The 19,138-nt window shown below is 38.5% G+C and overlaps 1 protein-coding gene across 1 annotated transcript in view; it reads left to right on the plus strand.

The window, feature by feature from the left end:
- LOC115231685 (pyridoxal kinase) overlaps positions 1-17,329 on the plus strand; it is a 42,254-nt gene extending 24,925 nt beyond the window's left edge. Inside the window, exons 5-10 of the mRNA XM_029801659.2 lie at positions 573-607; positions 1,773-1,858; positions 3,318-3,469; positions 9,782-9,900; positions 11,399-11,462; positions 16,719-17,329. Coding sequence (XP_029657519.1) covers positions 573-607; positions 1,773-1,858; positions 3,318-3,469; positions 9,782-9,900; positions 11,399-11,462; positions 16,719-16,831 — 569 coding nt within the window. The 3' untranslated portion in view covers positions 16,832-17,329. The remainder of the gene's footprint in view (positions 1-572; positions 608-1,772; positions 1,859-3,317; positions 3,470-9,781; positions 9,901-11,398; positions 11,463-16,718) is intronic.
- Positions 17,330-19,138: the final 1,809 nt, after the last annotated feature.

The following is a 19,138-nucleotide window of genomic DNA, read 5'->3' on the forward strand; positions in this document are numbered from 1 at the left end:
GTAGTAAGCTGACTGAATCATTAGCATATTGGACAAAATGCTTAGCAATATTTCTTCCAACTCCTTGTGTTTTGAGTTCAAGGTTAAAATACGCACGCACACCTGATGGGCTTCTTTTAGTTTCCAAGTCTACCTACAAAGCTTTTGGTCCAACAAGAGCTATAATAGAAGACACTTTCCCTAAGTGGCACACTGTGGGACTGAATTCAAAATCCTCTGGTTAGGAAGCAAACTTCTAAACCATGTTGCCACACCTGCATCTACAGCCGTATCTGTGTGTATATGCGTTCATGAATATTTACATCATTTTGTACATCAAAGCATTGAGCTAAATCAATGACGTTTGTTGTCATTTCCCTGCCAACAATCTTCATCTGGTTCTGTGCTTTCAAAATCAAGTGGAATGAATAAAGAAAATCCCTTACTTGAACAGGTAAGTTAGTGAGAGAAAGAGCATCCATGCATCTGTAAAATAATACCTCCCAGTAATATATATTTTTCCATCCCAAACTAGAATGGGAAAATGGACAGGTTAAATCAAAATATAATACTTGTTCCTTAATGTTTTGCAGTGTGTGATCCTGTCATGGGTGATAATGGAGAAATGGTAAGTTCTTACATTGTTTTCTTTTCCATTCATTTCATTAAATATATTTATAAACTTTGATATCGTATTATTTTAATTACTTTTAGTCAACACGATTAAGGCCATGCTGGAGCACTGTCTATTTTAAACACTTGGTTATTAGACAGTGATTGCCTACATGCACTGAATGGATTCACTGCTGAGTGTTGTAAGGCAAGCATGAAAGTAAGTGTGCACAGATCAAGACAGTGGTCCACTCAGGAAAGTTTTCCCAGTGCACGTTAATGGAACATCACTGAGGCAAGCAGAGATGTTTAAGTATCTTGGGGCCATATTAATGAGTGATGAGTATGAGTATGAGGCTAAATTGGATGCTAGAATCGCAAGTAGCAGCAGAGTAGTGCACCAGCTCTAACATTAAATCCTCAGAAGAGGAGAGGCTGGTAAAAATGCCAAACTTGCTTTTTTCAATTCCATTTTCCTTCCTATCCTCACCTATAATCTGGAACATTGGGTGACGACAAAGAGTACAATTTCATATAAGTTACTGAAATGGGATTACTCTGAAGGATCTGGAGTAACACTACTAACAGGATACATAGCTCAGAGATCAGGGAATCTCTCCAAATTTAGCTGCTATTTCTCTACATTGAGAGGTCACAACTCTGCTGCTATTTACATGTGATTAGAATGTTGCCGGAAAGAATCACAAAACAAATTCTTCAAGCCAAGCCAACCAGCAGGAAACAGTTGGATCATATCCATAGTATTAGTTGGTTGCACTTGGGAATCCAGGTAGGGAAAATGGATAGAATTATTATAAAACAAGCAAATTAATTCTTATTTACTATATATGACTAAGTTAATATAATATGGGAAAGAGAATATTCTTTTCTACTCTAGGCACAAAGCTTGAAATTTTGTGGGAGGGAGTCAGTCAATTAGATTAACCCCGGTACACAACTAGTACTTAATTTATCGACCCCGAAAGGATGAATGGCAAAGTTGACCTCGGTGGAAATTGAAATCAGAATGTAAAGACAGATGAAATACCACTAAGCATTTCACCCAGCATGCTAACATTTCTGCCAGATCACTGCCTTGGGGAAGAGTATATTAATAATGTATATGTATTTATGTGTACACATCAGCACACATGTATATAATTTTTTTTTTTTTCATTTAGTATGTTCCTGAAGAACTGCTCCCTGTCTACCGAGATATACTTGTACCACTTTCTGATATTACAGTCCCTAACCAATTCGAAGCTGAGTAAGTAACTTGTTTATGCATTATGCATGGATTTAATTATACAACATGTATATTTATTGACTATTTATGTTGTTTATATTTAATTAATGGCACAGATATGGGTATGTAGTTAAGGAGTTTGTTTTGGAACCTTGTGGTTAGTAGTTCCGTCCCGCTGAATATATGTTATCTGCTGGCATTCTGTACTATAGCCACAGGATGACTATTGTCTTGTGAGTGAACTGGTGCATCGTGTAGTGTATGTGTGCATGTATATCATCACCATCATCACTTAACGTCCATTGTCCATGCTGGTATGAGTTAAATGGTTTGACTGAGCTGGAAGGCTGCACCAAACTCCAATCTCATTTGGCATGGTTTTCTACAGCTGGATGCCCTTCTTAATGCCAACCACTCCAAGAGTGTAATGGGTGCTTTTATGTGACACCAGGATGTGTTTACGTGCCACCGGCACAGACACCAATTTGCATGACACTGGTGTCTGCAATGAATGTGATATTGCTCAGCTTGATGGGTCTTCTTCTCAAGCATGACATAATGCCAAAGGTCTTGATCATTGCCTCCATGAGACCCAACACTTGAAAGGGACTCGACCACCTCACCTCCATGTGGCCCAACACTCGAGCGGAACTCAGCCACTTTGCCTCTGTGTGGTCCAATGCTTGAAAGGAACTCAGCCACTTTGCCTCCATGGTTCAAAAAATGTTCTTTACATGCCACCAGGGTTCTCTCAAGCACAGCACATCGCCAAAGGTCTCGGTTACCAGTCATTGCCCCTGTGAAGCTCAAACTTCAAAGATCATGTTCACCACCTCATCCCATGTCTTCCTGGGTCTACGTATACCATGGGTTCCCTCCACAGAGATCGGCACTTCTTTACACAGTTGTCCTTGTCCATATGCATCACATGACCATACCGGTGCAGTCGTCCTATATATATATATATATATGTGTGTGTGTGTGTGTTGTATGAGTCAGTTTGCATTCCCCCTCTCATTTTCACATGTGTTCACTAACTGTAAACAACATCCTTGCTATCAATGCAGTCGGTGTTCTTTGTTTGCAGCCAACTGTAAAAATCATGTCTGAGCTGTTTGTCATATGATAGTTGGGAATTATTACCTTGCTTCGAAACAAACAGTCGAGAGCTGGCAATGGGAAGGGCTGGTGCAGTTGTTTCCAGTGCATGCAAGCTGGCACAGCCGCTTATAAGTACATGGCAGCAGGTGCTGTCACTCCCAGGTACACAATACTACCACTCAGTTGCATGCACTCATCCATATGCAATTGCTAGCACAGTCACCAACATTTTTATGCACGTTACCACACACGCATTTTCCCAGAATATTTTCATGAGCATATTTTTGCATACACATTTTGCATATGTATACACAAGCATATTGTATGCTCTGATATTGTTCTCTACTAACATTTTTTTTCTTTTGCTTTTTTTTTTTAGGTGTCTTACAGGAATAAAGATTAATAACCTAACAGATTCCATTAAAGCTATAGAATGTATTCACAAATTAGGAGTGCAAACTGTCATAATGTCAAGCAGCACACTTGGTAAAGGAACCAATACCCTTGTATGCATAGCCAGCAGATACACAGGTTGGTCTCTAACTTACACCCATTATGTATACTTTGACATGGTGGCAGCAATTTCAAAGTTTCTATGATGATTTTGTAGATGAAGACAGGGGCAATGGGTTAGTGCAAATAGTAATGATAATTGTTCTAATCCCTGTCACTCTAAGTTCAAATCTTGGTTTACATCTCAATTGTTGATTTCATAAAATAGCTACCAGTAATATACTGGATTAAATTAGGGTGATAGCTGGCCTGCTTTTTGTCAAAGATGAACTGAATCAGGTGTGATTACAAACGCATGTCTGAAATATATAATCCAATAAAATTCATATTTATAGGATTTTGAGCAAGTATCTTCATTTGTAGTCCCCTGTCCAATCAAATCCTTGTAGATTTAGTAGATGGCAGCTGAAAGAAGCTCATCATGTGTGTGTGTGTGTTTGTGCTGATGTGAGTTCATACTTTCTTTTGTGTGCTTGCTGGTTGTAAAATATAGCTTTGTTAGTGGTGGTGTTTGCTTGCAGTCCACTACAAAAGTATGTCCAGGGTTCTTGTTAAGTTGAACAAACTTTGTAAACAAGAGGCTCATTCACACGGTGTCATTTGTTTCCAGCACTTCATGTAAACATGTCTGAGCTGTTTCTTGTTTGGGCAAACAAGTGAAATTTGATGGCAGGGTCATCTGGCCATAAATTCTCTCCCAACTTACTCCCATCTGACCTATATGAGTATGGAAAAGTACATGTTAAAATGATGATGAACGTCATCATCATTTAACATCCATTTTCCATGCTGGCAAGGGTTGGGTAGTTTGACAGGAACTGGCATGGCCAGGAGCTGCACCAGGTTCTGTAGTCTGTTTTGGCTTGGTTTCTACAGCTTGATACCCTTCCTAAGGTCAACCACTTTACAGAGTGTTCTTTGTGCTTTTTTATGTGGTGCCAACACTAGTGCTTTTCTAAGGGGGCTAGCAGGGGTGCCCTTTTTAATGTAGTGCCGACATGGGTGGCCTTTTTAATGTGGCACCAGTATAGGCTGATGTTAATGAAGTTTTAAGAAAAGTATTATCTTAAAGGCCATGAGATTAGTAATTAAACAAAGAATGGGGATTGACTGGTCCTCTCCTATGGTAGCCAAATAACTGGTTTGCAAAAGTACTAATAAAATGGACACCAACAGGATGAAGGACAGAGAGGGAAATTTACAGGCCACCGAGTGTTGAAACTTTCAAGAGAATTTGGAGGCTGTCAAGAGACACTGAGAAAACATAGAAACACACAAATGATTGAGAAGATTTGCCTTTCCGATGCTTTCAAACATTCATGAAATTAAGTAATTAACTGTTAACATTTAATGCATAGAGCATTAAAATGCTGACTAGGAATAGATGTGTGAAGAGGAAAAAGTAGAAGTAGCATTATTAATCAATGATAAAAAGCTTTTGTGATCTTCAACTAAAACCGTTTTATATAAACCATTCCTATCATCAATGATATTTAAAACCTGTTTTTTTTTTAATCTTGTTACAGAGACTTACAGTCTGTGACATTTGTCAATCTTTTGTCCTGTCATTTTATTTGCTATCCATCAAAAGTTAAGCTTAAACATTTCAGTATTCTACAGATTCATATTTGATCTGACTTAAAAGAAACTCTCTCTCCCTCTCTCTCTCTCTCTCTCTCTCTCTGTATGTGTGTGTGTGCATATATATATATATATATATATATATATATATATCATCAGGAGGGGTGAAGCTGTTTGATAAGAGGAGGACTGGGGATTTGATGGGAATGCTGGGGTTTGAGGAATCGGTGAAATGGTTGGTATGGGGATGTGTTGAGTAGGGATGAAGAGCATGTTCTGAGAAGGGTGATTGCATTTGTGGTAAATGGAGCGCGAAAGCAAGGTAGAGTGAAGAAAAGGTGGAGGGGACAGGTGGAGGGGACAGGTGGAGGAGGAGATTAGGAAGGTTGGTTTGAAAAAAGAGGATGCCCAAAACCAGGCAAGACGGAGAGATGGTGTGAGGGCAGTTGCTATGACATTGAGGTAGATTGCACCAGGCTCCAATCTGATCTGGCAAGGTTTCTCCAGCAGGATGCCCTTCCTAATGCCAACCACTCCAAGAGTGTAGTAGATGCTTTTTATGTGCCACTGGCATCATGGGAGCCAGTCAGGCGGCACTGGCATCGGCCATATTCAGATGGTGCTTTTTACATGCTACCAGCACAAGAGCTAGTCAGTGGGGTGCTGGCATCAACCACGTTTGTATGGTGCTTTTTACGTGCCACCGGCATGGGGAGCCAGTCACGTGGAACTGGCAACAACCCAGGCATGAATGGTGCTTATTGCAAGTCCCAGATGGTTTTGAAAGCAGTGCCCCAGCCTTGCAGGATTCCAGTGACTAAAACCAGTAAATCATCACCATTTTCACGTCTAATTTTTTTATTCTGGTTTAGACCAAGAAGATCTGAACATGATCAATGCCTGGCCTGCCTGACTGGCTCTTGTGCTGGTGGCATGTAAAAAGCATCCACTACACTCTCAGAATGGTTGGCATTAGGAAGGGCATCCAGCTGTAAAAACATTGCTAGATCAGATTGGAACCGGGCACAGCTTGCTGACTTGCCAGTCCTCAGTCAAACCATCTAATCCATGCCAGCATGGAAAACGGATGTTAAACGATGATGATGATAAGATTTTTTCGTCACTTCAGTATTCTACACCTGGATGTCCTTCATGATACTAACCCCTTTTAGTTGTCCCTTACGACATTCAGGAATAAAGAATGCCTATTCTAAAAACTAGGATACACAGTGTTGTAGTTGTAATAATGGTTTCACAATATTTTGGTACAGGGCCAGCAATTTTACAGGGAGGGTCTTAATTGATTACATCAACCCCAGTTCTTAACTGGCATTTTCTTTTTATTGACCCTGGAACCTGGAAGGATGAGAGGTAAAGTTGACCTTGGTAGAATTAAAATTCAGAACATAAAGAACCAGAAATACTACTAAATATTTTGACCTTTGTGCTAAATATTCTGCCAGTTCACTACCTTAACCATAATGATAATAATGATGGTCTCCCGTTGATTTTGATGTATGAGTATTTGAAGGAAAGAATTAAAAAAAAAAAACAATTAAAAGTAATAGGAGCTACATCTATTTGTGATGGATGCATGAATATAATTTGGGTCCCTGGATGGATTTTACTATGAAGTCATAATCGGGACAATGAGGATTTTGATTATGCCTGAGATTGAATAAATGTGTCTATTGATTGCAGGATAATCTTTCATTGTTCTGTTTCTCTGATCTTGGCAATAACTTTACCAAGATGTTATATTAAGTTGTAGAAATTTTAATGATTGTTTCAACTTATCCTTATACCCTAGGATAAGTCCTTTTTTTTTTTTTTTTTTTACTGTGGAATCCCTCTACCGGTTGGCCATGTAAAAGAATTTTCGGAATGCGATCAACTTGCACCCATCCACACTGAATTCTCAACAGCAGCAGTGTCTCCTCCTCCTCTGCCTATCCTTTTGTTCATTTTTATTTACATACATATACACAAAGGTATGATTTGAGGTCAAGTAACTCATAGACACTTCTTTGTTAACTCTCAGGACTTGATATTTTGTACACAAGTTAACAAACTCACTAAACAAACAATTAGGAATGAATGATCCTAATAGAGAAACTCTCATTGTGGTATTATGCACTCTTGACTTAACATTATTTTTATTTACAGCTTAGAGAAGGAAGGACAATTTTTATTACTTTTATGCTGTGTCTCTTGAGACACAAGGCGGTGAGCTGGCAGAAATGTTAGCACACCAGGCGAAATGCTTAACGGTATTTCGTCTGTCTTTACTTTCAGAGTTCAAATCCCACCGAAGTCAACTTTGCCTTTCCTCTTTTCGGGGTTAGTAAATTAAGTACTAGTTGCATACCAAGTTCGATCTAATCGACTGGCTTCCTCGCCCAAAATTTTGGGCTTTGTGCCTAGAGTAGAAAAGAATATTTCATAGTCTCTGAGAATGGGTAGGAAGAGCACATGACTCATAGGTTGTAGCAATAACAAAATCATCCTCATTCTTATGTCCACTTTTCAATGTTTGCATCAATGTTTGCATTCTGTCATTTGTTAATTTAGATCAGTGGTTCTGAACTGTTTTTTTTTTTTTCTTGTGGACCCTTTTGGTTCTTGTTTTATTCAGATGGACCCTTTTTGCCATTCAATGTTTAAAAAATTGTATAAAATGGTGTTGAAATATTTTGTGTATTGTAGATAAATTTTAACAAAATCTTACATAGACCACAATTGGAAACCATTGGTTTAAATGTTACTTTAACACCCAAACTGGAGGCTATAGCAGAAGACACTTATTCAAAGGGCTATACTATGGGATTGAACTCAAAACGACATGGAAAGAAAATGTCTTAACCACCACACACACACACACACACACACACACACACACACAAAGTAATAAATAAAAATACATGGTAAATATTCTTGGGATAAAATATCAAATTTTTCTGGGGTGTTTTTGGACAGGAAAGGAAGCAATTTATTCAGTTTGTCTGTATTTACTGTTGTTATCTAGCCCTAGGCAAGCTTCAATCATGCAGACTGAAGCATCCTATTATTTTTCATGGATTACATTATCAAATGTACCTTCCCTTCTCACCCTTAAATTTTTTTTTTCCATTTAAGATGGTAGGATGTGATTTAATGAGGGTTTTAGCCATTGTTTGTAACAGTTTGAGTAGCAATGTGGCTCATAGCTATTTCATCAACAACCTTAGAGACAAAATGTCAGAATTGAACCAGCCGCTACTTGAAGCCAGAAAAGGGCTGAAGTACATGAACATGTGTGTGTGTGTGTGTGTGTGTGTATATACACACACACACACACACACACACCATAAATAATTTAGTCTGCCATACAAGTGTCTCAGACATAAGCATATTAGACAGCTGTCGTCTTGCATTTCTCCAACTCTTTTGTAAAAGGTCACCACTAGAATTACATTAGAAGAATAAGCTGAAATTACGATTACATTTGTATCATATTTTTTATCTTTTATTTGTTTTAGTCATCAGACTAGACCATGCTGGGGCACTGCTTTGAAGAGTTATTAACTGAATGAATTAAACCCAGTACTTTTTTTTTTTTCAAGCTTGGCTCTTATTCTGGTTGGTCTGTTTTGCAGAACTGCTAAATTACTTGGATGTAAACAAACCAAACACCAGTTGTTAAGCATGGAGAGGGAACACACACACACACTCTCTCTCTCTCTCTCTTAGCTTCTTTCAGTTGCCATCTACCAAATCCATTCACATGATTGTGGTTGGACCAAGACTATACAAGAAGACACTTGCCCAAAGTATCACACAGTGGGACTGAACCCACAACCATGTGATTGAGAAGGAAACTTCTTAGCCACATTTGCGTTTATAGATTTTCAGAGATGTCTCAGCCATGACTATCTTATCTGTTTCTTTTTTTTTTTGTTTATTTTTATAATCATGGTGCATCCAGGACTACAATCCTGAGTGTTGCTTTTCATTTCAAAGATAATAAAAGGAAATTTGGTTGTTATTTCTAGCAGATCGAGTAACTTCGTCGAGTCTCCTGCATAGCCTTTTTGTCTCATATTTGTGTGTATCTGTATCATCATAATCATTTAATGTGCAGCTTTCATCTTGGCATGGGTTGGTCAGTTTGACTGGGTCTGATGAGCTGTGTACCAATGTCTATTATGCCATATTTTTTATGACTGGATGCCCTTCCTGACATTAACTACTTTACCCAGTGTACTTTATCTCTTTGGAAGCAAGCCAATGAAATATAAAGTACCAGTAATATACTGTGACTCCTGTAAGATTTGTGCTAGTTAAAAATTGTTGCATTGATAATTTGTTGTTCTTATTCTTGGCAGCAAAGTGGCAAAATTGTTAACATTTTGGGAAAAATACTCAACAACATTTCATCTGTCTTTACATTCCAAGTTCAAATTCCATCAAGGTTGACTTCACCTTTCATCCTTCCAAGATTGATAAAATAACTACAAGTTGAGCACCTCTCCAAAATTGCTGGTCTTGTGCCAAAATTTGAAATCATTGTTGTTAGTGGTGTATAACTAGAAACTAATGAAAATTTCCAGAAGCTGCTCTTCAAAGACAGGCTAAGAAACAAAAACTACCTGTAATATACTGTGGCGTCTACAACATTTAAAGCCTTATGCTAATGTTAAAAAGTATTTGTTATTAATGTTATAAATGTATTATTACCAGGAACTAATTATATTCTTTTCTTTTTTCCAGAAACTGGTGTTGAACGCTACAAAATTGAATTTCCACATATTGATGCCATTTTTGTTGGAACTGGTGACCTCTTCTCTGCAACCATCTTAATCTGGTTACATAAAGACAAGAATTTAAAAGTAAATAGTGTTACTTCAATCAGTTCGGTTTGCATTATTGTATTTCTTATATTCTTTTACTTGTTTCAGTCATTAGACTGGTCATGCTGGGGCACTGCCTTGAAGAATTTTACTTGAACAAATCAACCCCAGTATGTAATCATTTTAAGCCTGGTACTTATTCTATCAATCTCTTTTGTTGGACTGCTGAGTTACAAGGATGTAAACACACTAAAACAGGTTACCTCACAGTGGGACTGAACCCAGAGCCATGTGGTTGGTAAGCAAGGTACTTACCACACAGCCACTCTGTATATTTTTATTTATCATCATCATTTTTATTCTTATTATTATTGTGAGGATGGTGAGCTAGCTGAATCATTAATGCATTAAAAAAATGTTTCGCAGCATCTCTTCTGATCTTCTGATCTTATGTTCTGAGTTCAAATTCTGCCGAGGTTGACTTTGTCTGCAATCCTTTCAAGGTCAATAACATAAGTACCAGTTGAGCACTGGAGTCAATGTTTTCAACTTATCCCCTCCCACAAAATTGCCGGCCTTGTGCCAAATTTCGAATCCATACGCATCAAATTGCCAAGAGAGACAACTGCACTGATATGGCCATGTGATGGATATGGATGACAACAGTTGCGTGAAGAAGTGCCGGTCTCTGTGGAAGGGATAGACCCAGGAAGACATGGGACTATTGCTGAAACAGGATCTTCAAATGTTGGGCCTCATGGAAGCAACGACAAGTGACCAAAACCTTTGGTGATATGCCATGCTTGAAAAGACTCATTGAGTCAAGTGAAATCGTAGTTGTGGCTGATGCTGGTAGCACATAAAAGCACTTGTACCAGCTGCATGTAAAAGGCACCCATTACACTCTTGGAGTAGTTGGCATTTGAAAAGGCATCCAGCTGTAGGAACCATACCAGAATCAGACTGGAACTTGATGCTGTTATCTGGCTTACCTATTCCAGTCAAACCGTCTCACCAATGCCACCTTGGAAAACAAACACTAAATGATGATGAATATTTACTATGAAAGTAGGGCTGTTTCAACAGAAATATAACAACAAGGAGGTTAAGGGATCACTTTCATTGAGCGATCTTTTGGTTCAGATGTGTGCCTATTAAAAATAATCCATATTACGATCCTGAATATTTTGGCAATCGACCTCAGCAAAGACAAACTACAACTATTGATGAGGCTCCAGCTTGGACATTCAGGAGCTCATAGGGAAAATGGAGTTACTCCTTAGTCACCACTGCTTTCAGGTCATCTCTTACCCTGGGTGGTTACAGGTATCAAGGAAGCCTATAGACATGACACCTAAAGAGTTAGAGAGGGGATCTTTGCAAAGTATGATATAACTGCTAACAAATAAATTAGCACACTTTTGTTTTTAGGGGATTGTTTTTTTTTGTTTCTTCTTTTTCCTCGTTTATTTTTACATTTTCAATATATTCATTCCTTTATTTATTTATTCATTTATTTATTTATTTATTGTTTTAGACTGCTCTTGAGAAAACAGTGTCAGTGATACAGTTTGTCATTCAGAAAACAATTGCAGCAGCATGTGAGTTTCACTGATTCTAACTTCTTTCATTAAGCTGTCCTTATCAGGAATAACTAAGAGAACAAGGTTCCCCCTTTAGTGAGACTATGAATACATCATTTTTAATCTTTCCTTAAATTATATATATTTTTTCTTAATTTTTAATTAAATTAGATGCATCTAAATTGGTGGTTCCCAACCTGTGGTCAGCAGACCCCTGGTAGTCTGCAAAAGTAGTACTGGGGGTCTGTAAACTAAATTCAAAATTTCATATATATATATATCATCATCATCGTCGTCACTTAATATCTACTTTCCATGCTGGCATGGGTTGGACGGTTTGACTGAGGACTGGCAAGCCAGAAGACTGTACCAGGCTCCAATCTGATCTGGTAAGGTTTCTACAGCTGGATGCCCTTAACGCCAACCACCCTGAGAGTGTAGTGGGTGCTTTTTATGTGCCACTGGTATGAGGGCCAGTCAGGCAATACTGGCATCAACCACACTTGAATGGTGCTTTTTACATGCCACTGGCATGGGAGCCAGTTGTGTGTGTGTGTTGAGGTGTATTCCTTTAAGAATGTATTAGAGTACAAAATAGAGCTCATTCACCCTTAGAATTACCAGACAGCTGGCAATATTATGATATACTACCAATTCTAGGATATTAAAAGGGATCCATAGGAAAACTCATTTAAATAAAAAGGGTCCTCGGTAGTGAAAAGGTTGGGAACCACTGATCTAGATACATGCATGGTCATGTGGTTAAGAAGTTCATATTGCAATGGCATGGTCTTAAGTTCAATCTCACTGTATGGCAACTTAGACAAGTGTCTTCTACTTTCCCCTGAGTCAACCAATTCTTTGTGAATGAAATTGGTAGTTGGAAACAGAATGGAAGCCTCTCTGTGGCATGACAAAAGCACCCATTACATGTTGCAAATTGGTTAACGTTAGGAAGGGCATTCAGCTGTAAAAAGCATGCTAAAGCACTGGAGAACAAAGCAGTTCTTGGAGCCATTGGATCTTGTCAAATCATCCGTCCCACTCCTGGAACATTGATGCTAAATGTTGATGATGATGATAATATATCATCATCATCATTTCGCATTCACCTTCCAATACTGGCATGGGTTTGACAGGCTTTGATTGTTTTGATATGATTTCTATGGCTGGATGACCCTCCTAATGCCAACCACTTTACAGAGCATACTAGGTGCCTTGCACGGGGCACTAGCTACATTCTGAGTTCAAATTCCACTAAGTTTGACTTTACCTTACATCTTTCTGACGTTGATAAAATACGTACCAGTTAAACACTGGGGTCGATGTAATCAACCCATCCTTTCTCCACAAAAATTGCTGCCCTTATGGCAAAATTTTAAACATCATCATCATCATTATCATCGTTTAACATCTGCTTTCCATGCTAGCATGCTTTGGACGATTTGACTGAGGACTGGCGAACCAGATGGCTGCACCAGGCTCCAATCTGATCCAGTAGAGTTTCTACAGCTGGATGCGTTTCCTAACGCCAACCACTCTGAGAGTGTAGTGGGTGCTTTTACATGCCACCAGCACGAGGGCCAGTCAGGTGGTACTGGCAACAGCTACACTCAAGTGGTGTTTTTTACATGCCACCTGCACAGGAGCCATCCAGCGGCACTGGTAACAACCTCGCTCGAATGTTTTTCATGTGTCAGCGGCACAAGTGCCAGTAAGGCGATGCTGGTAATGATCCCATTTGAATGGTAGTTTTTATGTGTCACCAGCACGGAAGCCAGTCAGCTGCTCTGGCAGCGATCACGCTAGGATGGTGCTCTTAGCACTCCACTGGTATGGGTGCCAGTCATCGAATTTTATTATCATTATTATTATTATTATTATTATCATCATCATTTTAGCTTTGTGCAAACATTTAAAATCATCATCAGACAATAAGAAGTGCCCAATGTGATTTGTAATAGATTGTTTATTTAGCAGTTTGAACAATAATGCAGGATTTCCTCTTATTTTGAATTTCTGTGTATCTACAGTTGCTTTTCATTTTATGTTTTGAACTTGAAGAAGACAGATGATCTATCACAATATCATTCGAACCATTAAATAAGCATCATCATCATCATTATTGTTTAAGGTCTGCTTTCCGTGCTGGCATGGGTTGGATGGTCTGACTGAGGGCTGGAAAGCCAGAAGGCTGCACCAGGCCTCAATCTGATCTGGCAAAGTTTCTACAGCTGGATGCCCTTCCTAATGCCAAACAATCCAAGAGTGTAGTGGATGCTTTTTACGTGTCACTGGCACGAGGGCCAGTCTGGTGGTACTGGCATTGACCACCCTTGAATGGTGCTTTTTACTTGCCACCAGCATGGGAGCCAGTCAGGCAGCACTGGCATCAACCAAACTCGAATGGTGCTTTTTACATGTCACCAGCACAGGACCAGTCAGGCAGCACTGGCATCAATCATGCTTGAATGGTGCTTTTTATGTTCCACTGGCATGGGACCAGTCAGGTGGCGCTAGCATTGACCTCACTCGAATGGTGCTTTTTACGTGTCACAGGTACATTAACACTCTAACACAAATAGCATTGCACTCTTCTTATTGTCTATATACCTTTGTGAAGAGTTACAACAATCTTTATGAATATTATTATTATTATTATTATTATTATTATTATTATTATTATTTTATATTAGGCAGCAAGCTGACAGTCATTAACAGGCTGGACAAAGTGCTCAATGGCATTTTCTCCATCTTTACATTCTAAGTTCAAATTCCACTGAGGCCGACCTTACCTTTCATCCTTTTGGGGTTGATAAATTAAGTACCAGTTGAGTACTAGGGTTGATGTAATTGACTATCCCCCTCCCCCAAATTTCAGGCCATGTGCTTATAATAGAAAGGATAATTATTATTATTAAGTCCAGACACCTCTTGTTGAGGTTAAGCTGACGTGACACTGTAATCTATATATTCTAGTAAAAGATATCTGGTTTGTTTGGGTTGACATTTAAACACTTAAATGGTATTCCAGCTAAAGTCACCCTGACCTTATTGTGGATGTATTTCCAGGACATAAAACATGTTTACTAGCCGCTCGAGCTGGTAATGCTAGAAATAACAATTGAATCACACATTGGTGTCCTGAAAATACCAGAAGGCATTTAATCAGGCGTTGGCAATTTACAAAATTCAGGCAATTAACTTTTATAACTGTTTGTATATTGTGATTATAATTTTTTTATTAAAATTTGAAACCATATTCTTTAGGCATGATGCTGTTAATTTGAACAGCTTCATTTCTTTCTTGTTCATTCAGGCTTTCTCTGGTTCAAATTCTTATTCATTTGTGTGTTATGTATGCTATATCAGCCAAATACTGGGGTTAATATAATCAACTAATTCCCTCCCCCTCAAATTGTAGGCTTTGTGCTAAAATCAGAAAGAGCTGGCAGAATCATTAGCATGCCATGCAAAATGCTTTTGCAGCATTATTTCTGGCTGGACAGTCTACGTTCAAATACTGCTGAAGTCAAATTTCACCTTTTCATCTTCTTGGGGTTGATAAAATAAGTACTGATTAAGCACTGAGGTTGATGTTATCAACTTACCCTACCACCGCCACCACCAAAAAGCTGGTGGTTTTGTGATGAGCTGGCAGAATCATTAGCACGCTGGACGAAATGCTTAACAGTATTTTGCCTGTCGCTACATTCTGAGTTCAAATTCCAACAAGGTCTACTTTGCCTTTCATCCTTTCAGGGTTGATAAATTAATACAGTTCTATATTTAAGAGATGAGGAATTATGTACATTATTTACAATTGATGGATATTTGTGCTCATCTTGTTTGTTGTTAACACATTTCGGCTGTTATACCTTACAGCCTTCATCAGGTGTCTTGGAGAAATTTCAAACCAGGGTTCTCATTCTTAAGGTATTTTTTGATGTTGTTGTTGTTGTTAAGTACCAGTGAAACACAGGGGTCGATGTAATTGAACAGTCCCCTCCCCACAAAATTGAGGCCTTGTGTATCCAGAACAAAGGATTGTTACTGAGGGTGGGGACAGTGGCAAGCAGGCCAAACAAAACGTTTTGTGGCCTTTCACTTGTATTGAGTTCAAATGCTGTCAAAGTTGACTTTGCTTTTCATAGTTTCGGGGTCGACGCAATTATCAGAATCATTGATGCTCTGAACAAGATGCTTAGTAGAATTTCTTCCAGTTCATTCTCAAATACTTTTCAATTCTATTTTTGATCATTCCTAATGCTTGTACAATCACTGGTATTGTAACTGCCTTGAGATGCCACATTTTTTCAATCTCAATGAGCAAATTTTAATATTTTCTGAGCTTATCAAATTCCCTAACCACAATATTATGATCACAAGGAATCATCATCATCATCATCATCATCATCATTCGCTTTCCATGGGTTAGGGCGGTTTGACTGAGGACTTGCAAGCCAGGAGGCTGAATCAGGTTCCATTCTGATCTGGCAATGTTTCTGCACCTGGATGCCCTTCCTTAATGTCAACCACTCTGAGAGTGTAGTGGGTGCTTTTCATGTGCCACCAGCATGGGAGCCAATCAGGGAGCACTGGAATCAACTACATTCAGATGGTGTTTTTTAGGTACCACCGGTACAGGAGCCAGTCAGGAGTTACTGGTATCAACCACATTTGGATGGTGCTTTTTACATGCCACTAGTATGGGAGCCAGTTGGTGGGGCACTCTCATCGACCATATTTGGATGGTGCTTTTTACGTGTCACCGGCATGGGAGCCAGCTGGGAGGCACTGGCATCGACCACATTCAGATGGTGCTTTTTACTCATATCATCCAATAAACAGACTTTATTATTTTAGTCTTTTTCGGCAATATCCGGTTTATTACCTTTAATGGTTCTGTTTGCATGTACAAGGAAGTCCTAAAGAACTGTTATATGTTTTGCCTCAATAACAGCAACAACAATATAAACATCACCTTGAGGCTGTAACTATTATAATTTAAGGTAGCGAAGCTGGCAGAATCATTACTGCACCAGGCGAAATGCTTAGTGCCATTTCATCTATCTTTACGTTCTGAGTCCAAATTCTGCTGAGCTCATCTTTGCTTTTCATCTACCCTTTTGGGGTCAATAGAATAAGTACCAGTTGAGTGCTGGGGTTGATGTAATCAACTTACCCCCTCCCCTGAAATTCCTGACATTATGCCAAAATATGAAATCATCATTATTAGTATTATTGTTGATATCGTCATCTGTTCTTTTTCAGCTAAAACCGCACAGGGGCGTTCAGACTCGGCAGCAAATATGGAATTGAAGCTGATCCAGTGTAAGAGAGAGTTGGAAGACCCCAAAATTCAGTATTTTGCTGAACCTTTATGATGAAGCCTTCAAGTACCTTACTTTGGAAGCTCTACATCATCAGTGAACTTAAAAGGACTATATTAGTAGCAGTGGAGGTGTTGAGTGTTGTGCCTTGACTGCTGTGATCTTAGTGCACATGTTGTGACGAGTACTGCAAAGAAAATGGTATCCATGTGTGAATAAAGCTGCCTTGAAATAGAAACTACATCTGTTGTGCTCCTAGGAAATTTGGTACCATCCAATGAAACATATATGCATGCATATATATATTATATATATATATATATATATATATATAATGTATTGTGATGTATGATTGTTGTATGTAGTTGATTTTGTATTTATTTTGATTTTTATTTTTCAAACTAGTTTGTTAACTTATTAAGTTCTATCAACATTGTTTAGAACTTCTGGGTATGTTGGGATAATGTCTGTGTTACAATAAGGGGCCAAGACTTCTAATGATAGATATATATTTATATATACACACATATATATATATTTTCTCTTCTAAAATAAGATAAAAAAATGGAAAACAAAATGGGTTGTAAATGTGGCTAGGATGAACAAGTTTGTTTTGTTCTGGAATAAATGGCAAACTCTATCTGTATATATTTATCACGAATGAAACTTCCGGACCAAAATGAAAGGGGTGTGTGAGGGATAGGGGATGGGGATGACAAATATATAATCTGGTTGACAGACTTTCAAACTGCTTGCTCACCTAAATTAATTTATGCAGTTTATTTCCTTGCATGTATTATTATTACATATCAAAGTTTACATTCATGGAAGACAAAAGTGATATGGCTGTTGACAGTTTTTTGTTTTTATACCACGCTTGCAGATCGATGGGTTCATTCTATCAATACATATATTTTACTGCTGAAGATATCATTATTGTTATTATTATTATGGCAGTGAGCTGGGAGAATCATTAGCACACCTTATAAATTGCTTAACAGCATTTCATCCTGAGTTCAAATTCTGCTGAAGTCAACTTTGTTTTTCTTCATTTTGGGGGATCAATAAAATAAATACCTACTGTGTAACGGGGGTCAATGCAATCAACTTGCCCCTCACCCCAAATTTCTGGCCTTGTGCCAAAATTTGAAACCATCATTATTATTATTATTTTGGGGTTTCTTTTTCCATTGTTATTGAAGGCAGCAAATTGGCAGTCATTAGAACACCAAGAAAAAAGAAAAAAACTGCTTTGTGGATTTCTTCCAATACATTCTAAGTTCAAATCCTGCCAACGTCAACATTGCTTTTCATCCTCCCAGGGTCAATGAAATAATGCACCAGTCAAATACTGGGGCTTATACTACCAAGTGTCCCCACTCCCTAAAAATTGCTGGCCTTGTGCATAAATCAGAAACCAGAGGCAGTGAACTGGGAGAATTGCTAGAGCATCAGACAAAATAACTTGCAGTATTGCAGTATTTGCTCCAACTCTTTACATTCTAAGTTCAAATTCCACCAAGATCAACTTTGCTTTCAATCCCTACATCCTGAGGGTTGATGAAATACTGGAGATGAAAATATCAGCTAACCCATCCCATTAAATTTACTGGTCTTGTGCCTAAATCAGAAATGATTATAGTTAAGGTAATGAGCTGGCAGAATCGTTAACATGCAGGGCAAAATGCTCAGCAGCATTTTGTGTGTCTTTATGTTCTGGGTTCAAATTCTGCTCAGGTTGACATTGCCCTTCATCTTTTCAGGGTCAGTAAAATAAGTACCAGTTATGCACTGGGGTTGATGTGATCGACTTACAACTTCCCCCATAATTGCTGGTCTTGTGCCAAAACCTGAAATCTTTATTAAGTAAGTAAGCAAGTCAGTGAGCTAACAGAACCGTTAACATGCATGGCATAATACTTAGCAGCATTACGGTCCAAATTCCACCAAGGTTGACTTTACTTTCATCTTTACAGGGATCAATAAATCAAATACCCATAAAGCATCGGGGATCAATGAAATCGATGACCCTTGTCCCCCAAAATTTTAAGTCTTGTGCCTATAATAGAATAGATTATTATGGCAGTAAACTGGCAGAATCATTAGCATGCTGGACAAAAAATGCTTAGCAGCATTTTGTCCATCTCTGTTCTGAGTTCAAATTGCACTGAGGTCAACTTTGCCTTTCATTCTTTCAGGGTCAATGAAATCAGTGCCAGTTGAACACTGGGATCAATGTAATTGGTTGGCCCCTCTGCCCAAATTTCAGGCTTATAGTAGAAAGGATTATTATTATTATTATTAAGGCAGTGAGCTGACAGAATGGTTGTACACTGGATGAAATGCTTAGCGGTATTTCGC

Source organism: Octopus sinensis, linkage group LG2 (genome assembly GCF_006345805.1).
Source record: "Octopus sinensis linkage group LG2, ASM634580v1, whole genome shotgun sequence".
In the NCBI taxonomy this organism is placed as follows: Eukaryota; Metazoa; Mollusca; class Cephalopoda; order Octopoda; family Octopodidae; genus Octopus; species Octopus sinensis.